Source organism: Asterias rubens, chromosome 19 (genome assembly GCF_902459465.1).
Source record: "Asterias rubens chromosome 19, eAstRub1.3, whole genome shotgun sequence".
NCBI lineage: Eukaryota > Metazoa > Echinodermata > Asteroidea > Forcipulatida > Asteriidae > Asterias > Asterias rubens.
In genome coordinates this window covers 3,190,465-3,213,330 of record NC_047080.1, presented here as the reverse complement: position 1 = coordinate 3,213,330, position 22,866 = coordinate 3,190,465, and the positions used below count along the sequence as shown (strand labels likewise).

At 37.8% G+C, this 22,866-nt stretch overlaps 3 protein-coding genes across 3 annotated transcripts in view; 1 reads left to right on the top strand and 2 right to left on the bottom strand.

Moving 5' to 3' along the window:
- The window catches only part of LOC117303151 (choline transporter-like protein 2), a 29,782-nt gene extending 21,878 nt beyond the window's left edge, over positions 1 to 7,904 (bottom strand). The window contains exon 1 of the mRNA XM_033787269.1: positions 7,626 to 7,904. Within this exon, the coding sequence (XP_033643160.1) occupies positions 7,626 to 7,701 (76 nt within the window). The 5' untranslated portion in view covers positions 7,702 to 7,904. The remainder of the gene's footprint in view (positions 1 to 7,625) is intronic.
- A 1,002-nt stretch (positions 7,905 to 8,906) lies between these two features.
- On the top strand, positions 8,907 to 13,789 carry LOC117302957 (vesicle-trafficking protein SEC22b-like). The gene is made up of 5 exons (XM_033786956.1): positions 8,907 to 9,109; positions 9,590 to 9,699; positions 10,358 to 10,518; positions 11,311 to 11,457; positions 11,891 to 13,789. Exons 1-5 carry the CDS (start codon positions 9,035 to 9,037, stop codon positions 12,043 to 12,045), a joined length of 648 nt encoding a protein of 215 aa, XP_033642847.1. The 5' UTR covers positions 8,907 to 9,034; the 3' UTR covers positions 12,046 to 13,789.
- A 94-nt stretch (positions 13,790 to 13,883) lies between these two features.
- LOC117302956 (zinc finger CCCH-type with G patch domain-containing protein-like) lies at positions 13,884 to 22,015 on the bottom strand. Its single transcript, XM_033786955.1, has 13 exons — positions 21,707 to 22,015; positions 21,166 to 21,268; positions 20,630 to 20,793; positions 19,936 to 20,196; positions 19,535 to 19,635; positions 19,046 to 19,108; positions 18,168 to 18,328; positions 17,216 to 17,447; positions 17,011 to 17,075; positions 16,555 to 16,740; positions 16,087 to 16,196; positions 15,587 to 15,666; positions 13,884 to 14,465 (listed from the first exon to the last, which is right to left on the bottom strand). The coding sequence occupies exons 1-13, from the start codon at positions 21,752 to 21,754 to the stop codon at positions 14,327 to 14,329; spliced, it is 1,713 nt and encodes a 570-aa protein (XP_033642846.1). The 5' UTR covers positions 21,755 to 22,015; the 3' UTR covers positions 13,884 to 14,326.
- Positions 22,016 to 22,866: the final 851 nt, after the last annotated feature.

Genomic DNA, 22,866 nt, shown 5'->3' with positions numbered 1-22,866 from the left:
CATTACACGCTTGCAAATGACTTTTTAAAATACATGTACTAGTCATTTCACTGTTGATGAACCGTGTCCGCCTACCTTAAAGCACAACACTACTGTTCAATGATGTTTACTTTACGTCATACGTAACCTGGTACCACTACCAGCAACTTCTAATCAACCATTTCCGTTCCGTAAAAAAAAAATTAATTTATATTCTATTTGTACACTCAAGCCACAAACGAAAACCTGCCCAAATACTGCAAGTTGATTTCCTCAATTTCGCTGACTATACTATCATGATCAAAATAAAACCTGCACAGTTACTTCACAGAGGCAACAAAGGCAATTGCTCCCATGGCCTTTGGTCATTGCCTTGGTGCCCTTGAATTGCTCCAGTAGAAATCAAAAATTTCCTCATAGGGTGCCCTTTAATAATATGCTTGCCCTTTCAAAAACGAAGCATAGGCCTACAGGCCTGAATCTGAATAATAACATGTCTCTTTTTAAAAGCTGCAATTTTGTTCAAAACTGACAGCTACTAAAACAACTCCTTTGACAAATATTTGATAGGCTTAAGTGTTTTTAACTTCAGAGCCCTTCAACCAATCTGCGTTAGAAACAAAAGGTGGTGACCTTAGATCATTGCTGCTTGGAACCATGCAGAGTTTTTCAATGGCTTTGTAGTAATGTGCAATGCCGTTTACAATAATATAATAATAGAGGATGGTTCAATAGGGTAAAATCACACAGTCATACTCTGTATTAAAGTGTAAACTACAGAAGCTGAAAATAATTCATGCAAGCACACATTTTTCGACATACATGTAGGTTTGCCCACTTGAGATGTGCCCTAATCACAACACGTTGTTTTATTCAAAAAAGGGAAACAACATATTAGTGAAGAAAGTTTTCCCCGCTTTCTAATTTGTAATAATATAAAAATCACAATACCAGAAATAGGGACATTTTGTGTGTAGTACAAAGACTTTGTTGATATCTCCATTTTCGCTGCTACATGTATTATATATTTTTTAACAACTTTTATTGACTTGTTTTGTCGACAATGAGTATGCACCACATGCACAATACAAGAGAATGACTCTTTTTGTCACCCTCAGTTGAGCTTTATCCATAATAGATTGAGGGTCACAATAATTTGGGTTATGGTTTCCCAACCAGGACACACCCCGTGTGAGTGTCACACCCTGTGATTGTCAAAACTGAAAGTGCTTGTTGCACCATTGCACTACCAATGACATCACCAGTAAGTAAGGGTGTCCTGATTGACCAGGGCATAAGACTCATGTTTGCAGAGAGACTACAGGCCACAAACCCACCATGACAAAAGTGTCCTTGGTAGAATTGCTTGGTCCTTCAATGGGACTGGTCTTAGCTGATTACCTTCCTTGTGTTGTGTACAAAATGTAGGTTAACAAAAACCAGGTTACACTTATCTTTTAAGTTTTAGCCCAAGTAGTTTTTCTGGCAGATTGTGCTACACTACTGCATGAGCTTAACAAGGTGCTATATCTAAGCCACTGCAACCAAACTTTTAAAATGGAAAACAACTGCATTTGAATTTCAGCTGTTGTTTTTTTTTCAAATCATTGTTTCAGAGACTATTTGGCAATATAATTTGACATGTAACCAACCATGATAGACAGGAGATATTTCATCATGAAAATTTATTGTTTTTATCATACTAATTGGTTAAAATTCTAATTAGTTATATTAATGACTAAATTGACTGTTTAATATGATTGTATCTTTGTATAAATGGACCCTTCCCATGAAATATGCTAATTACATTCACGCGTGCATACAGACCCTGTTGGTTGGCAAACACCGTAGAGTTGTGCCCTAAGCAGACGCGCAATCGCGTGTGCGTCACGCACCCATTAGCCATGTACAAAACAGCGCGATTTTCCCTCATTTTGCCAACAAAAACGTTAGTGCGCACGCGCTATGTGCAATTTACATATTTCATGGAAAGGGTCTATTGCTGCAATGCTTGTATAATTTATGCAAATTGCCTCTGCATGGAGCAAGGCAAAATACATGCAGCGCACTCGCTTTTGGCACTCTGCCAGGGCTATATGCAGTACTTCAATGTAACAAAATAACAAATCAAAGATTGACTATATCTAATTTGTGAAAACTCAATTTATTTGTTAAATCTGGTGATGTTACATACCTTGCGCTAAAGTAATTGCGGAACAATGATGCTTTATGAGTTGAAACTTTGGGGAAATGTTAGTGTCGGTGATAAAAATGCATTAAAGCCATTGGACACTTTCGGTAAACAGTATTGTCCAAATGCCCACAGTTCGTGTATCACAACTTAGATATATAAAAATAACAAACCTGTGAAAATTTAGGCTCAATCGGTCATCGGAGTCGGGAGAAAATAACGGGAAAACCCACCCATGTTTCCGCGCGTTTATGACATGTGTTTTATAATTCTTGATATCGAGAATTGATAATTGTTTCAAGCATTTCATGGAATAATATTTCAAGAGAAGTCTTTCACCATTACCTTCTGTAAACCCTGTAAGTTATTTACACAATTTGTGAACTTTTTTTCTGTTCCGAAAGTGTCCAATGGCTTTAATTATGAAACAAACATGTTTCATAATGATGTGAGAATGTACTGAGAATGAAAGAAACATAAAAACACGAAGATACAATGAAGGTGATTGCCTTAATTCCCCTGGTCATTCATTGTCTTGTTGCCCATGAAACGTCTCAGTAGAAATTTACTATTTCCTCATAGGGTGCCCTTTACCAAGGTGAAAATACCTTGGTTTGCGCCATTGTCTTCAAAAATGAAGCATACATTTACAAGCCTGACAGAGCAAATAAGAATGCAACTGAATTGTAAATCTTACATTGTTATTTAATTATTACAATACAAGGAATTTGTTTATTTACATTCATAGAGGGTTTGAACATTTTTGTATTTTGAAGTGAACAAAACAATTTGACCTCCAAAATAAAGGTAGGCCTACTTGTTTGCAAAGAGGAAGTCAATATTTGGAGTCCTTCATTTTTGACCTTTTAGCACGTTCACCTCAAGAAAACAAAAACAACGTGACTGTACGTTATGTAAAATATACAGTGTACCTGCATATGTACAAACCTGTACCATCCAAATTGAACACTCCATTACAATACGTAATGGACAGCACAAGGGCCATGGATGAACAATGGAGATCTAATAATCATGACGGATTACTGAGAAATCACTTCTGGATATGTTGATTTTCAGATTACATGTACATTTTAAGTACAAATCACAAAACATAAACATTGGTTTAAAATATCAAATTTCAGTGTAACCAAACACTTTCAAAACAGGTTTGATATTTTTTCACAAATTGTGCAGGAGTAACATACTAATGTGAATATTAGACATGTTTTTGTAAAAAATGTAACAAAAGCATTAACGGCGTCCTCCAGATATTTTGAATAGATTTTGTTTCAGTTTTGAGTCCTTCCTCCCAAAAATAACAAAACAATTTGAGAGAAAAAATAAGAAGGAAAAAAACAAACAAAAAGAATTAAGTGGAGCACTGAAGCATCATCATGACAAACTATGGGTTTTACTTTGTTTCCACAACAACAGAAGAATCCTTGGCTAGGTTTCACCATGGTTTCACTTCCACAATCCACTGATTTATTAAATTACTAGTGGTAATGTTATTTGTAATGACGAGTGGAAATCATGCAGGGAACAAATGTACTGCATTTTAGCTCAGTGAAATGTTTAGCAGCCCAACCAAGTTTTGCTAATGTAGCAACAAGCAAATGATGATCTTTAAAAGCACTGGTAATTGTCAAAGACCAGTGCTGTCACTTGGTGTATCCCAACATGCACAAAATAACAAATCTGTGAAATTTCGGACTCAATTGGTCATCAAAGTTGCACGAGAATAATGAAAGAAACAACACTCTTGATGCACAAATTTTTGTGCCTAAAAAAAAGGATTCAGGCCCTGTGAAGTCTTAACACTTCAGTGAGAAATTACCTCTCTCCCCAAAACTACGCTACTTCAGAGGGAATAGTTCTCACAATGATTTGTACTAGCAACAGCTCTCCATTGCTTGGTTAAGAGATTTTTATGCTTTAGAACAATTATTTTGAGGGATTACTAATTAGTGTCCAGTGCCTTTAACGAGCAACTGATGCATTAATTAATGTCAAAATGTACTTTGCTTTACTGTGAAATACCTCAACCCATGCTCAACCCAAATGGAATGTCGGCATGATGGAATTTCATCTGCTACACGCAGTAGGACATTAGTATCATGTTTCTGAACACTACAAAATATCCAATCAGATCTAACTGTGGGCAGCAAACCAGGATACCGAACTTTTCCTGTTACCTACTGGGTCCTTGCTCTATGCTTGTAGGGAGCATTTACTAATGCTAGGAAATACCACAAGATTTAAACAATTATTGGCAGAATAATATAACCACCCATCCATTACCTAATTTCTTCTGTTGTGTTTCCAATGAAAGGATTTTCGCTTAGGGTGCGCGTGCATATATTCCACATTTAGTTGAGTATGTATGAGGGACCCCTCCCCACCCAGACCTAACCCACACCATGTTTTTCAGGTGTCTTTTAGACATTCTACGCTTACATAGCTAGCGCAGAAGTTCAGCACTTGAATGGTAATCATAAGCACAGAATTTGGCGGTAAGCAGAAAAATGAAATTGGGCCCAGGGGTCGATTTCACAAAGAGTTAGGACTAGTCCTATCTGAGGACTAGTCCTAGGAGATATTAAAAACGTATGGGTTGTCCTAAGTTATTAGTCGAGATAAGACTAGTCTTATTCCTTTGTGAAATCCACCCCAGGTCTCATTGTCGATGTCATTCTCCATCAGACCCCATCCCAGTTGAACAATCGGAACTACAATGAATGCACCACAACAAATGAAAACAAATGTTTGAAGCAGTTTGAGACGCCCTTAAGATGTAAAGCGCTATACAAAAATTGATTATCTACAAAAACTGCCACTCCTATTAAACTTTTAAAAGATTCTTGACATGACAACAATGTAATGAGCCATGCGTCATTCCTGTCAGTGTCAGGGGAAGTGGCATCAACAGGATATCACATCACCACTGAATGGATGCAAACATATCAAATTATACTAAAACACTCATGGGGAAAGAAACAAACAGTGCCGAAATCGATCTTAACAAATTCTGAGTGCAGTACATGTACAATTAGTTTGCGAACTATACACTGTCGCTTGCCCCCTGGTCATTGCCTTGGTGCCCTTGAAATGTTGGGTAGAATTTTCTTAGGAGAAAATGCCTTAGTGCCCTTGCCCTATCAAAATCGAAGCATACAGTTCTGGTAATAAACCACAAATGAAAACTGGCTGGGTAAGGCTGTCAGGCCACCTGCCAACAATACCAAGCAAATTGTAGAGAATGTTATTAAAATTAAGTGGTTGACCTCAACAAAGCCATGAGAAAAAAACGAAAGTTTGTACAAACTACAAGCCATGCATGATTTCCTCTAGATTGAAATGATAGAATCTAGAAGGAAGTTGTTCAAATGGCAGGTCAAATTACAAAAAACACAATGAAATAAAAATAATGAATAAATTCTATGTGACTTTGAACACAGCGTGATTATTTATTATAAATTACTCTTTTTTTTGTACTTTTCCTTCAGATGATATTGACATTAAAAAAGTACCAGACTTACTTAGAGATTAAAAATTTACTTACAGAAAAACAATAAATTTCCCATTTTTGTTTAGTTGTTTAGACAACTACCTTTTAAGTATTTGGATGAGTTCATTGAGCCTTGATGCATTCAACGAAACTGTTCAACACAATGTACACCAAGCAAGTAACGCAAGCCTTAAGCCTGTGTCATACTTTATAACATGGAGCTAAAGCTCCATGTTTATACAAACTAAATGCACGAGTGAAGCAAATTTCCTTGAATCATAATCGGAAAGCAGTGAAACAAAATGTCCAGAGAAAATAAAGACCTGGAGACGGAAATGATACAAAACAAACAAACCTCTTCTTAAAAATTTCATAACTTCATTGTAGCAAATAAATATTAATGACTCAATCATGTTTGTTGATGATTCCCCTCGAAAGTGAACACTTCTCAGACAAACTAAATCTGAGACTCATGACAATATTGATGAATTATCAAGACAACCATCCACACTTCACTGACCTCCGTTTGTCATATTCAACACCTAAACTAGCTTCTGAAATAGCAACCGTGTTATCGTCACCCAAGGGTGAAATTACAAGCATAATGTGCCAAGGATGTCTTTAATCTTTTAGGACCCAATTTCATAATGCCTGTAAGCACAAAACTTGCTTAGCACAGAATATTACTGCTTAGCAGAGATGGGTTACCTGCCCGAAATACATTAAGTTTGTATGTTGTGGCTGGTGCACAAATTTTTTTTTGCTTGGCAAAATTTGTTTGCAAGCACTTTGCCAAGCAGGGATTATCTGCTGGAGGTGTTTTATTTTGCAATCTCCTTACGCGTCAAAATCCAACAGATTTTAAAGCCATTATACACTTTCGGTAAACAGGACTTATTGTCCAAGTCCCACACTTTGTGTATCACAACTTACATATAAAACAACAAACCTGTGAAAATTTAGGCTCAATCGGTCATCGGAGTCGGGAGAAAATAGCAGGAAAACCCACTCTTGTTTCCGCGCGTTTCGCCGTGTCATGACATGTGTTTAAAATAAATCCGTAATTCTCGCTTAGAGAATTTATATTGTTTTACCAGAGAAATCTTTCACCATTACCTTCTGTAAACCCTGTAAATTATTTGTAAATCTGTGAACTTTTTTGTTTTGTTCTGTACCAAAAGGGTCCAATGGCTTTAAATGAAAACATTATATATTACAGCAAAATGCAAGCAGAGGATTTTTTCCTGTAGCACTGACTGTGAAGCAAATTGTTTTCTACAGTACTATCCTTGGGCCGTCACCATGCTAGTTGGTGCTAGTGCTAAATGCACACACAAAATGTTTGTTGGGATTGTACACAGTGGGGGCTGCTAATACGCTAAAGGAAACAAATTAAAGGGGTATGACATTTTACAAACAAACAAATTAAAAAGAAGAAGAAAAAAAAGGTGTCAGGAGTGGAAAAGCTTGATTTTTTTTTTAGAGTTACAAAGATGTAGTTAACTTTTCACTTGATTGTTTAAAATTAAATTTCCCTTTCTGTCACCTGTTCTGCTCACTTTCTTAGTAATCCAGAATAACTAGCAACGAGCGCAGCCCTCTTTTTGTGAGCAAACATTTTGTTCATTCATTCATGCCTTATGTCAAGTATTAAGCAAGAGAAGTAGTCAACAATTCAGTCCATAAAAGATGCAAACTTTTACTCATTACTACCTTTTGTCCCTACATTTAAAAATCATACATGGCAAAATGAACACTCAAAGAGTAGACTCCTCGCTACGGTAAAGAGCCGACCGTGTTCTGGTGAATGACAACGGGTTGAAAGTGTATTTACACGGCGGCAATAACAAACAACCTCACGGTCCAACGACCCACACATCCCGTATAAACTCCCACTACGGACGCACACACAGCGTGATAACATAAACTGCATTTTGTTAAACTTACCGAATTTTTTGGACTCCGTTCTGCCGGGCGGAGGGGCATCAGGAGCATCCTCCCCTGCGTATTTTTCCTTCCCCATCTTAGGTTTTCAACACATTAGTTTTATACTTGTTTAAAGTTCGGTGTCAGCTTCTATTTTCTACTATAAAAAACCCAAAAGTTCACGCTGAAGAAACTTATTACCTTTTTCACGCTGTTGTTTCGTGTGTGATATGTATAACTAGACTACGTACATACGGACATCCGTGTGGTACGTCGTGGGATGGGACGTGCTTTTGCGAACCCAATACGTCGTCGGCTATCTTGTTCAATGAGGTGTGCATTTGATGGCCATTGTATGCGGCACGCATGGTCGGACACGTACACACACAGGGACACAGACGGCTGCATGACGAATGCACCTGTATTTACATAACAATAAAAACAAATGGCCGATCCCGGATGCAATTATTTACAACCCTGCTGTCCCATGGTAGACCAGTTCAACAATTGAAATTGAATTCAAATCTAAAAAATAAAAAAATAAAAAAATAAAAATATATATATTTAACGATTACTCTTATTTCGTTTTGATTTTTGTTATAACCTTTATTTTGCTTTTAACATTCTGTACAAGCCTACAATGTAAATGACAATAAGATTGCATGTATGGTTCAGACATCATTTTAAAAGTATGTGTGCCGCCAGGCCCTTTTAAAATACCCACCTTCCCCTCCCCGCTGAATTTGTCACTGCACCCCCCCCCCCCCCCCTCCCCGAAAAACAAAATAATAATAACAAAAATATCTGGTAATTCTATGCCATCATAATATATTGAGAGAAATCATGTTAAAGTTGACAAAACCATTTTGCGCAGCTGTCAGTTTAGTATGACATTGAATTCGTTTTCTTTGAAAACTTGAACTTGAAGACATAACAGTGGATTTGAGTCGACTCCCGTCTCTCAAACCGAAACTTCCAGCCAACCCCCGTGAGTGAAGCCAAAAACTTGAACCCACAAAAACCTCAAATCAACCCACACGTTGGCTTTGTCCGCACACAATTTTCTCCTGACATAAACTGGAATAAAATTAGGAATAAATACTGAAAGTGATACTGTAAAAATATTTTTAAAAGGAAATTTGCTGGTGTCCCCCTATATGCGGGCCAGGGCCGCGAGGGGGCGGGCAATCAATGTATAGTATCTTTGATTTATTTAAAGCAGGTAGCAGAGGTCAAAGTTGAAATGTAATTCACTGGTTCCCTCATCTCAGGACGGGAATTATTGCCCAACGGTTAGTTTACCAAGCTGAGGTTACTAGAGCCACGTCGTTCATTCAAGTTTCAATGCGCAATTATTTTTAATGTGAGTTTCTGTCACAGAATTGCACATTCCTTGAAAAGTAAAACATTTTCAACCGAAATATTTCGCCATGGTGCTGATAACGATGATAGCCAGGCTAGCGGATGGTCTTCCGCTAGCTGCTTCGATGCAGGAAGACGAACAGGTAAGTTGAAATACCGACCAACGAACAAGAGTTGAACTAAATTGCGTATAAAATCCCATTAACCAGTTGTGATATGGACTGAACTAGTTTCACCTTTTTACTTTATAATTATAATTTAATCTGCCATTTGTAGTGTCCAAGTAAGTGAACACTCATGTGCTTGTTGGTGCCACTGTCTGTACAAATGCCCCTGTATTCAAAATCAACAGGCAGGGATCACTGTATATTAGAAGAACACAGACTAGACATTTGGGCGCTTTACTCCTTGAAAAAAACATTTGTTGAAAGAGTACAGTGCCCAAGCATGGAGGTAGAAATGGCCCAAGGCACTGCCAGCTGGGTATGCTTTTGCAGTACTACATTATTTTAGAATGCCCAAACGTTTTTACTAAAGTTACTGGCCTGGGCAGCTGCTTTGTAATACTTGGTCCCGTTACTTTGTGTAAACAGTCTTTGAATATTCTCTCCCTGTGTTTACAGTCTGGCAGGAGTTTTATGGATTACCAAAATCAAGCTAAGATGCTGTTCAAGAAGCTCAACCAACAGTCTCCCTCCAAGTGCAGTATAGAAAGTAACCCAATGGTATTCCAGTAAGTTCAGAAAGACTTGGCCAATGTTTTCAAAATAACATTGCATTTAGTTGCACTAACATAACGCTCCTCCCCTGGCCACAGTTTGTATAATTAGGCTTGTTTTATGCTTCGTTTTTGAAATGGCAAGGGCACCAAGGCATTTTTTCCTTGATCAAGGGCACCTATGAGGAAATCGTTAATTTCTACTGGACCCCCATTTAAAGAGTACAAAGGCGATGACCAGGGGGCATGGAGGCAATCAACTCCATTGCCTCCGTAATACTGTCACATCTTTGCTTACTCTGAAATGGTCTTTATTTCACCAGAGAGCATCTATGAAGTAGACATTTCCTGGGGCCCTTAAGCAGGCCCTGGATCCCATGCCAAAATGCTTCACTCTTTGCGCTCACAACACATAGAGCTATACATATTGACTAGAGTTTAACTTGCTCTGCGTTTAGAAGCCTCCTTGGGGGTCAGACATGTTTGACGAGGTGCGTGACTACAGAACAATTTTAATTTTAATAGAAATCATGGTCGGAGGGGTTTGTGGCAGTTCGTGGTATCTATGAATTTCTATAAATTATTGTATTCCATCATGACATCACGTTGTCTGAAACCACCTTTAATCTCATTTACTACAGTGCTTGTTTTTTCCTTATTTTCTGTGTCACAGCTATATGATTGAGGTTGGTGTAGTGTACTTAGTGTTATGTGAAAAGCAGTACGCTAAGCGATTGGCATTCGCTTACCTGGAGGAGCTGCATCAAGAATTCTACACACAGTACAGTAAAAGGGTCAGCACCGTCACCAGACCATATTCATTCATCGAGTTTGGTGAGTATCCAGGCCTTGCTTTAAAGGCAGTGGACACTATTGGTAATTACTCAAAATAATTATTGTCATAAAACCTTTCTCGATTACGAGTAATGGGGAGAGGTTGATAGTATAAAACATCGTGAGAAACAGCTCCCCCTGAAGTGACATAGTTTTCGAGAAAGAAGTAATTTTCCACGAATTTGATTTCGAGACCTCAAGTTTAGAATTTGAGGTCTCGAAATCAAGCATCAGAAAGCACACAACTTCGTGTGACAAGGGTGTTTTTTCTTTCATTATTATCTCGCAACTGCAACGACCGATTGAGCTCAAATTTTCACAGGTTTGTTATTTTATGCATATGTTGAGATACACCAACTGTTAAGACTGGTGTTGACAATTACCAATAGTGTCCACTGTCTTTAAGCTTTTTGTTAAGTAGCCAACCAGGCTAATAAACTTTGGATATAGCTTGCCCCCAGAAAGTTTTAATAGCCCTGATTTTAAACAGCTATTGTCATTAATGTATCTTTCTGATGCAGTTTGCCCAATATGAGACTCACCATTTGATAATACATGTAGTAACTTTTTTCAATATTCTGGAAACCACAGTGGATGATGTTGAACAGTCAAACAGTAGGAGGGTTAACTGTGTAGATGTATTCACCATCACAAGATGTACATTAATATTGTAGGGTGGCATAGTTTATCATTTAAAAACACAGTGGATTTTAAAATGCACAAATTTGTGAAACATTGCTTTAATGTCTAACTAATGATATTGATTTAGAATGTTTCTTGGTTGTCATTCAGATACTTTTATCCAGAAACTGAAGAAATCCTACACAGATACCAGAGCGAGACGGAACATAAGCAACATTAACACAGAGCTACAGGATGTACAGAGGATTATGGTCCAGAATATTGATGATGTCATGCAGAGAGGGGTAGCTATTTCAGGTGCGAGTTTAACATGTGACATGTGCTTTTGTGTCGGAATAATAAAAAGTGACATTAATTTGCATTTATGATTGGTCAACCTGGATGGCGCTTGCAGTTTTTGGCGAGCTGATCCGCTGATTTCCAAATGTCTTTGGGTTTCTAGGCTCTTATAATGAAAATTGAAAAACGAAAAAGGTGTTTGCTCTTTGATTCAAACTGCCTCTAGCCACTGGGCAATATCGATGGTCTAGCTGGGAAGACATCTGCTCTAGAATCGCAATTGTCGCGGGTTCGAATCCCACCTGAGTAATATGCCTGTGCATTTTTTTTCCCACAGAATCGAGAGGATTTGGTAGGAAAAGAAACCTCATGGCAATGGAAGAGACTAGCTCCTCTCTTTTGCAATAACGAATTAATATTTCTATTTTTTTTTTCCTTTTCTTTTCTCCAGTTTTAGACGACAAAGCCAGCAATCTTTCCTCTCTGTCCAAGAAGTACAAGCAAGATGCAAAATACCTAAACCAGAGATCCAGAAACGCAAAGATAGCCGCTGTTGTTATATTACTCGCAGTTTTTCTCATTTATCTCAGATATTGGTGGTTCTAGAGTTCTTATTTAAAGGCATTGGACACAATTGGTAATTGTCAAAGCCCAGTATTCTCACTTGGTGTATCCCAACATAAAAGAACAAACCTGTGACAATTTTGACCCAATTGGTCATAAAATTTGCCAGAGAATATTGAAAGAAAAAACACCTTTGTTGCATTACTTTGTTTGAGTGAAAAATGACCTCTTTCTCAAAAACTTCAGTAGGAGCAGATTCTCACAATGCTTCATACTACCAACAGCTCTCAATTGCTCGTTCCCAGGTAATTGTTTATGCTAACAATTATTTTGAATAATTACCAATAGTTTCCAGTGCCTTTAAGCATGTTATATTTTCCAAGAAAGCTATTACTTGCACAAATTATGTTAGTGTGTTATGGGCAGCATCGTTTATAATTATGTTTTCAGCAGGGGGACTCAAAGTTTGTGCAGGTTATACGTTTCTTGGTTTACTTTATGATAATGTATATGTGTAAATATTATAATCTCTTAATATTAACAAATGTTCAAAGAAATCCATAAGTGGAAATTTGAAAAGACTAATTCAATGTTCTTATAAGAACCATATCTGCTTAATCAAATTAACAGAGATTACATAAAACTACATGTATTTATTGTGTCGGTTGATCAGCGACTTGATAGTTCAGAATTTTATCTGAATTCAGACCTTTTAAAGTCTACCCAGTAATTAAGATTTCTCTAAAGTAAGTCATGCTCTGCTGTTCTCAAAAGCTCCTTGGAATTTACAATTCCAGGGGTTACCAAAAGGTGGAATTTCCATCGCTTCAATGTTCCTCCGAAGAGTTTTAGACTATTATTTCAGCAAAGTCTCACATCCCTGGTTTATCTAAACCAATATTGATGCTCAACCGTGCCACGCTTACAATTCCACTCATTCTCATTGGTCAAATCTTTTTTTTAAGCACTAAAATGATTGGTGGATTTGGTACCTTATTTAAACTATTGGGCCAATAAAAATCATTCCTGAAAATCTGTTGTCATTGTCTTTCTATGAGCTATTCTTTCTGCTATTCATTCTTGAGCCCACACAAACACCCAAGTAAATAAAAGTGTCCACCAGTTGAAACTGTGGAGCTTATCAAAAATGAGATCCAGGTGATTTTACAGAACATCCTCACTTTGCTTGAACGTTTAAAGAAAAAGTTGTGAAGTCCAAACAATTGGAGAACAAAGAGAGGTTTTTGATGGACAAAGTTGACAAATGTGTACCTGTCATCAAGATCGTAACCTATAAATCAAGGGAGTTCTTTAAACCCAGGGTGTGGCAAGAACATACAAGGCTTCAAGTGTATTTTGGGCTTGGGTCATTTTAAACTATTATTTTTATTACATCTACTATTTATATTATTAGTATTTTTTTTCTCAATCTTACTTTTTAATGTGAACTTAAAAAAAAAAAAAGTTTTTTTAATGCAGACTCCAGTATTTTTGATTTTACTATGGTCGTGATTTAATCAACTGACTTTGCCTCTGGGTCCAGCGTCGATGTAGAAATAAAAAACATTACTGCTAAAGAATTAAATAAAAAAATCAGAAATAATAATTTTTAGCAACCTCTCAGAATTGTTTTCCCATTATTTTATTCATATACATTTTCTTCACATAATTAAACAATTCTTGCAACAACTCAACAAATAACTGGCCTTTGCTATGGGGTCTATTTGGAAACTTTTTAGGTGAAATTGTCGAGCCTGGAATTTCATCTTTCAGGGGGGCTAGGCAATTTCATTTTGCAAAAAAAAACTTCCATTGGTAAATCTATGGGAAATATCAAGGGCGCCAAACTTCAGTTTTGGTCTTCCTTTTACACTAAAAGTTTGTTTTGCAATGTAATTGTAACGATCTGCAAATGAAATAAAGTGAAATATTGATAGTTTAAAAAAATATATTTTTATTTTCTTAACCTAGCACTGCTCAGTATTGAACACTATATCAAAATGGTTGCCTGCTAAACATCTTTTGAAATTGTACATGGGATGCCTTTGGCAAATGGTATATATACATGCCTCATGTATGTTTTTAGGTCAACAGTTTGTGTTATGTTAACTTGCCTGGACATTCCTGCCCCATACAAAGAGAACTGGAATACTTGCACCAAATATCCCTTTTCCATGGGATTATTGTGTAATCCCAGTTTCGGACCTGTGCATTGGAGGTCTTGGCATGTCATCAGCCATGGCTTACATCCGTTTCACAATGAACACAAACCATTTTCTTCTCCGAAGAGTAAAAGTCTCAGAAAATGTCTCAAGACGCCCTTTCAGAAAATGGTCAGTTTCTTATGTTGTTGTCTTGTACTCTGCTGTCTCTTAATCTTTCCCTCTGTGGATCTGAGGTTGTGAAGAAGCTCCTCGACCCCAGTGATCTTGGCTTTGATCTGAGATGAAGTCAGCTTGTCACTGGGAAAGAGGTTGGATAATGATACAAGTCCATCAGTCTCATAAATTTTTAATTTACCCCCCCCCCCCCCAGTAAACTTGCGGGTACAACCATGTGAAAATCTCTTTTTGTGGGAGTGTTGGCTCTGAAAAGAGCAGGTGTGGTCTCAATATTTCAAACAGTATACTCTGCTCGTCCAGACAAGGCTACATCGGCTCTTATCGGAACCAACACTCCCACAAAAGATTTTCAGATGGTTGTACCCGCAAGTTAACTAGTTATTTATAGTTTCCTCTTATTTAAAGCCATTGGACCCTTTTGGTACAGAAAAAAAGAAAAAAGTTCACAGATTTACAAATAATTTACAGGGTTTACAGAAGGAAATGGTGAAAGACTTCTCTTGAAATATTAGTCCATGAAATGCTTTACTTTTTGAGAAAACGGTAAAACAATATAAATTCTCGTTAGCGAGAATTGCAGATTTATTTTAAACACATGTCATGACACAACGAAACGCGCGGAAACAGGAGTGGGTTTTCCCGTTATTTTCTCCCGACTCCGATGACCGATTGAGCCTAAATTTTCACAGGTTTGTTGTTTTATATATAAGTTGTGATACATGACGTGTGGGACTTGGACAATACTGTTTACCGAAAGTGTATAATGGCTTTAACCACACCATGCAAAGCTTCATACAATACTTATAGACCATGTGAACTTTGTTTACCATAAGTGTGACCTTGTACATTCTTTGAGTATTGTGGCAGGCAAGATACTACACTGGTCATATAGGAAGGTTGACATTTTGTGTCATAATTTCCACATAAATCCAAGAATTATGAAAGTAAAAGCTGGACAAGTTTTGAGATGTGCCCCCTTTCATCATACTAAAAGTTGATAAGAGTTAGACGGTGCAATCGCCATAAAATATAAGATTTTATGTTTTCTCAATTGAGCCGAGTACAAATCGTGCCTGCAGGAAGTCCAGGCTCTGTGGCTCTTTTGTAAACATGTGATGTCACAGGTCACATCGTCTATAAATATGCACTTTGAGATTATTGTATGATTTGAAACAAGCCTCTTTAGGAAATCTATCAATTTGACATTAGTTCTTTAGTTGGTACTCATTGGTTATTCTTACCTTTGATTTCTCTGGAGTGACTGTTGTAATCTCGCAAGCCTTTTTTCTGTACTTCGGATATCTTCTTGCGCCTTCACAAGCTGTCAAAGAAGAAACGCAAAATATATCTTTCGGAATTCGAGAGACTTCTCCGTTCTGAAAAGAACTGTCATCAGGAAGGTACAGAATCAGCCAGGACTAATACTTTAGCTTTAGTGGATCGAGGGAGACGTCTCATTATAAACTTCACTACCGCGAAGCGAGTTCTTAATTGGGGACTTTTCGGATGCTTGGTGGCAGCAGATTACCTGGTAAAATCCATGCTCTCGGTAATGTGCGCGTGTGAGTTACATAAACAATGGACATTTACCTGGTAAGTCTGCTGCCACCTAGCGTTCTAAAGTCTCTAGTGGTCACACCTTTTCGAATAGCTTTAGTCATTGTCAGGAGACAGAAGAAGACCTTTGCCAAAGATTTATTAGTCACGGCCAAGGGTCGTTAGTGAAAAGTTTTTTCCTTACTTGTATGTTAAGTTTCCTGTTGGGTTTTTCTTCGTCTTTATCCACCGTTGGCTCCTTTTCAAGGAATTTCCTACTGTCCATGTTCATTTGAATAAGGTCCGTTATTCTAGCTGTAAATCAAGACATCAAAAATGCAAAATTATTATTATATATGAGTAGGGTAGATGGCCTTAGCTTTCGATCCAAACTGGCTGGACCTTCTTCAATATCCATTTATATTTGGATCCAGAAAAAGGGGGAAAGTTATAGACAATATAAGTTAACCTTTTAGAAACAATTGGTGGCTATAAACCAATAGGAGTAAAGTGGCAAGGAAAAAAGATGGTCAGTATGACATTTTTTGTTAGCCTTCCTTTTTTGTGTTTTAAAATATTGGACATTTTTATTAAAGACATGTACAGGATATCTTAGAGGTAGGTACAGACTTTATTTTCTATTTTTCATCTGAAAACTTAATAGTGTGCTTACTCTTTTTCCCGCCTAATTTTTGGTTCAGAAAATCAAACACATTCTCCTTCTTCGCTGGTTGCCCTCCTCCATCACCATGGTGGTGATGATGACCTTTGATCTTTCTTTTCTTCTTCTTCTTCTGCTTTCCCACAATGCCAAGCTTCTTCGTTTCTCTCAGCTCCATACATTTATCAAGTGATTTACCTAGCAACAGACAACAGCAAAAAAATGCATAAAGATTCATAAGTGATTCATATCACTGAAAGATTTTTGGAAATATTAAACCCCTATAGTTAGGAAGAGGGGGTAAGTGCAGTTGACTAAAAACAAATCACCTATGGTAAGGAAGAGGGGTAGAGGGCAGTCTTCTAAAGTCACCAATGGTAAGAAATGAGTGCAAAATATGCTTAGAATCACTGATGAAGCCTCATCAATTAAACCCTCTGGAAAATTGACAGCCCGCTAGCAACTCACCCTGTGGTACAATAACAGCTTCTACAGGCTCCACTCTTCCCTCACCATGTCGACCCAATCCTTTCCTGAAAATCAAAAAAATAAGGTCAAGAATTAGAAAGATTGAGATCAGAACAGAGTGTGAGAAGACAAACACCTACTACACTGCTCACCCACAACAAACCACATTAAGATATTACATAACTACCCATAACTCACAACTCACCCAAACTCATAACCCATGAGTGCCATTAGCTTGGACCCAATGCCCCTGGTGTGAGCCTCCCATTCACCGAGAGGAACCCCACCCCCAGACGGTCTCCACCCTACACTGGGCGAATCCTCCCTGAATGTAGGGGTGTCCTGTCTGGATGAACTTGTAGATGGGACGTCAAGTTCTTCATCTTCACTGTCTTCACTGGATGATGAGAGGGGAGGGGATGTGTCACTTCTCTGCTCTGAAGACAAATACGTAAAATGAGTTCAACATGCTGGACACTAGTGGCAATAACTCCTGGTAATAACTCAAAATAATTGTTAGCACAAAAAATTTGTAACGAGCAATGGAGAGCTGTTGATAGTATAAAACATTGTGAGAAACGGCTCCCCCTCAAGTAACGTAGTTTTGGGGAAAGAGGTAATTTCTCACTCAAATAATAAAAGACTTCAGCTGGAGCCTTTTAGTATGCATCTGAAAGCACGCAAAGTAATGTAACAAGGGTGTTTTTTTTCTTTCATTATTCTCACGCAAATTTGATGAAATTTTCACAGATTTGTTATTTTATGCATACATGTATGTTGGGATACACCAAGTGAGAATACTGGTCTTTGACAATTATCAAAGGTGTCCAGGGGTGGATTTCACAAAGAGTTAGGACTAGTCTTATCTCGAGTTAGGACCAGTTACTCGTCCTAACTTAGGACTATCTATGCAATTTGTATATCTCCTAGGACTAGTCCTAAGTTAGGACTAGTCCTAACTCGTTGTGAAATCAACCCCAGTGCCTGTAAAAGGGAAGGTATACATTTGGGTTATCATTCTTGACAATGACATTAATGGTCATACAAACTTTGGGTTAGAAGCACTGTTGGTTGGAGGTAATTTCCTAGCATTTTGTATTAATTGCTTTTATTTCTTAAAATTTAAAACGAAGATGGCAAGAAAATGAAGATTATACCTGATGGCAGTACACTTTGTACATCGAGTGTTGCTGTGGTACCATACGACTCATATTGCACAGTTACTTGGTGTTTATCTTCATCTATATGCTGAATGGAGGCGGGGTACCAGACTCCATCATTGTATCGAGCCAGACAAGGTGCTTCAAGCTTTAATAAACTACACAAAGAAATCAAAACATTAGCCTGTGTGTCAATCAAGTGACTATGGCTACAGAAGTAGCTATTTACAATTTTAAAACCATTTCAGTGATATTAATCACTTCAAGGCAAAGGACACTATTGGTAATTACTCAAAATAATTATTAGCATAAAACCTTACTTGGTAACGAGTAATGGAGAGAGGTTGATAGTATAAAAGATAGTGAGAAACGGTTCCCTCTGAAGTAATGAAGTTTTCGAGAAAGAAGTAATTTTCCATGAATTTGATTTTGAGACCTCAGATTTATAATTTGAGGTCTCGAAATCAAGCGTCTGATCACACACAACTTCTTGTGACAAGGTTTTTTACTTGGTAACGAGTAATGGAGAGAGGTTGATAGTATAAAACATATTGAGAAACGGTTCCCTCTGAAGTAATGAAGTTTTTGAGAAAGAAGTAATTTTCCATGAACTTGATTTTGAGACCTCAGATTTAGAATTTGAGGTCTCGAAATCAAGTATCTGAACGCACACAACTTCTTGTGACAAGGTTTTTTCTTCTTTCATTAATATCTCGCAACATCGACGACCGATTAAGCTCAAATTTTCACAGGATTGTTATTTTATGCATATATGTTGAGATACACCCAAGTGAGAAGACTAGTCTTTGACAATTACCAATAATGTCCACTGTCTTTAAAAGGGACTTTCTTCGTCCTGCAGTACATGTACTTACCTAAAGTCTGGTTCTTTGAAGGAATGTAACTCAGAAAGTTTGACTATATATCCATGAGAAAATCTGGAGAGGATATAATAAGAAATACAATGTATTAAATGTTATGGAAATGCGTCAGTTAGTACAAGATTGAAAATGATAAAGAAAACTGATTGAGATTAAGGGTTGGGGTCCCAGTCATGACTCATTGAGCAAGATACTTCACTACAATTGCTTCTCTTCACCCAGGGTTATCAATGGGTACCTGCAAGGGGTAGAGGCTGATATTTTGTATGAAAAAGCCTTCGGAGCGCTACGATTGCCCAAGTTGTATACTCCCCAGGGCTGAGAAAGATCTAAGGAATGTTATTGGTCCAATGACCAGGGCACTAATTGTAAAACCAATTGAGACCATTATTTTGAAATGCGCTATATAAGAATTTAATATTACTATAAAAAGCAAAATATCTTCCCAGCAAGGTGATTTTTATTATTTATTTTGCAACATACCTACAATCTTCAATTGCGAATCGGCAAGAACCTTCTAGATAGTACGGACAGGGTTTCATCGATAGAGAGGTGGGATTACAGAATAGAACCCTCAGAGAAGCCTGGTGAACAAAAACATCATAATCATATTTACAACTGGTCGTGACACTTAAGCAAGGCGGTTAATTGTCGTTCCTGCGTCCTTTGGATGGGACGTAAAGCCGCTCATCCTGTGTGTCGTGAAATGGACGTAAAAGAAGCCAGTTTCAAAAGTAAGATTTTTATTTATTGATCATCAAAACTAACAATGTTTCAAAAATTTTCCCTCAGTCAGCTTACTTTTAATTTTATCTAACAGTACTAAAAATGTTTTTTTTTTTTCAATAATGATCATTTGAAGTTTTTAAAACAGTCTGTAGTACCTCTTCACCATCAACCCTTGGTTCCACACACATCACAATAGCGTTGTGTCTCTGCCTTCCTCCCCACTCCTCCACATGATCAACACTGCACTTAGTCCCTGATATATCCTCCTCCCCCTCCTCCTCCTCCTCCTCCCCATCTCTCGTCTCCTCTGTCCCTGTTTCATCCTGAACTCTAGCGGGGAAAGACTTTGATGAAGAGGCCGTGGATACGTTGGACTCGGAAGGACGGTTTACATTATCATCTTCAGCAATAGCTGCCTGCATTGAAACAATTTGAAACAAGTATTGTATGAAGCTTTGCACTGTGTGGATAAACAGGAAGAAACTATATATAAATAGTAAACTTGCGGGTAAACCTATTTGTAAACCTCTTTTGAGTGTTGGCTCTGAAAAAACCCAGTTTCGATAGCTACTGGGCAATCTTGGTGTCTAGTTGCAGTTGACACTGCCCTAAAAATTGCCATGGTTGTGGGTTCGAACCCCAACCAAGCAATATGCCTCTGATTTATTTTCTCACAAAGCTTGGGTAAGTACCGAGTATACAGGGCTTTAACACACATTGGTGTATTTGGGTAAAACAAAAATTAATATTTAAACAGTATACTCTGCGCGTTTCAATTGTCCGACATCACAGATGGAGGTCAATTTGTGGGTCTATGACTGTCCTGGCTTTACGTTGAGAAGTTCCTACCTGAAATGCAGCAAACTCTTCATCAAATTTATCTGAAGAGGGGTTATTTCTTGAGGGTTGATCACGCAATGAAGCATCAGATGCACATGACCCCGAGGTTGTTGACTCTGTTGCCGTGTCAACTAAGCTCAAAAGTTTGCTCTTTTTAAGTGACAGGAGACTTTCTGAAAAAAAGAAAGAGTTGATATCGTTTTATGGCAATCTCCTGGAAATGATTGAAGTTTTGAACGGTCTTTGAAGGATGTTATGGCCGAGTGGTTTAGAGCATCCAAATCAAGTTTTGGTGATAGTTTTATCTCTTTCATTTTAAGTGCACCGGGTTCTTTTACAATAATGCATTACATGAAGGATATACTGCTTAAGTTTATGTCCAATCCGAAGGAGGAAGCAATCACGGTTTAGTGTCTTGCTTTGAAGGACACAAGTGTGGGACTTGAATCCGCACTCCGCTGATCAGAAAACCCAGAGTTTGAATCGGGTGCTCCTAACCGCTAGGCCGCGTAGATTCGTAAGTTGTTTGAGCATCTGATTCCTACCTTCAGTGAGTTGAACAACTTCTCGTAGATCTTCTCTGAGTTGAAGTAACTCCGTCTGCCCCTCAGTTCCTGCACTCAGTAAAACCAACTCCACTTGTTGCAGCTAACAAAACAACAAAACATGATACAAATGTGGATGATTTGATTTATAAAACTTGGGAACACAGAACTTTGCCTGTTGCAATGAAAGCAAACCATTTTCATACACCAACCTGACCGACCTACCTACGTACAACTACATCAACCTTTCTTAGGCAAATCTCTCCCTACAGACCTTAAATTCCTTTTCTGGGAGCTTTCACCTCAAGTATCATGTGTGTGTGTGTTGGGGGGAGGGGGAGGGGGGGGGGGCAAGCAAGGACTGTAGTGTTAATAAATTAGTAGGACAGGTCAACAGAACACAACCATAATAATAACCATTCCATTGATTGACAACTTGCAACATCACAACATGGAGGTAGAAATCAGAACATGATGATCATGATTGATTATTCATCGCAACAGTATCCACTGTCGTATATAATTAACTTAAGTTACATACCTGCTGCTTGTATGTGACAATAGTTGCTTGCAGATTTTCTTCATCCATGATTTAAGTTTTAACGCCAATGAAAGAGAGTAAGATGTTCTTCTTTCTGACCATGGTTTATGCAACAGCGCCCTCTTGTGTCGAAGTCAAGGGATCCAGCACCCGGCCCCTAAAAACCGCGATCACGGACTTCGGTCTTCGTTTTCCTCAAAAAAGAGACAGATGGTATTCGAACCCCGGACCGGGTGGCCCGAGTCTGAGTTTTGAGACGGTCACAGCTAGAGCCTGAGCCCATGTGCGCTTAAGTGTCGGGTCTTTTAATTAATTACAACCCCCTCCCCCTGTGTACCGTACCACCCATCCCATGGAGCAAGAATGTACGCAAAATTGAAAGGGACGCGCTAGTCCCCCACAAAACATTGGACCCTTTCGGTAAACAGTATTGTCCAAGGCCCACACTTCGTGTATCCCAACTTCTATATCAAATAACAAACTTATTAATCGATCATCGGAGTCGTGTCATGACATGTGTTTAAAATAAATCCGTAATTCTCGTTAACGAGAATTGATATTGTTTTACTGTTTTCTCAAAAAGTAAAGCATTTCATGGAATAATATTTCAAGAGAAGTATTTCACCCTTACCTTCTGTAAACCCTGTAAGTTATTTGTAAATCTGTGAACTTTTTTTTCTGTACCGAAAGGGTCCAATGGCTTTATTAACTAGATGGAGGAGAACGGCAACACCATTAATTACTGCCCTCAAAGTGTATAAATAGACAGATATAAATAAATAAATTAATGTTCATGAGGAAAATATGGAAAATAAACAATTAATTAACAAAAATCCACCATAAAAAAACCACAGCAGAAATAAAAAAAATTAAAAAAATGAAATTATTTTCATTTATAATTATGTGTTGTTAGTTGATATAAAAAAAACATAATTATAAGGGGGTGTCTTTACAAATGTTTCTTTATTTGGGTACCTCCATGGTTTTATTGACTATCAGAGGAATTGTATCGTTTCTTTTAAAGTTCTCTTTTGTCTCCAGTTTGCTCTCGATGTGTATTTTACTTTATTTTTTATTTACGTAATTTGCCGACGTCTATTTATAGATTATGAGGACATTGCCTTCTGGGCGAATGGCCTGGTACCCGGTAAGCATGGACT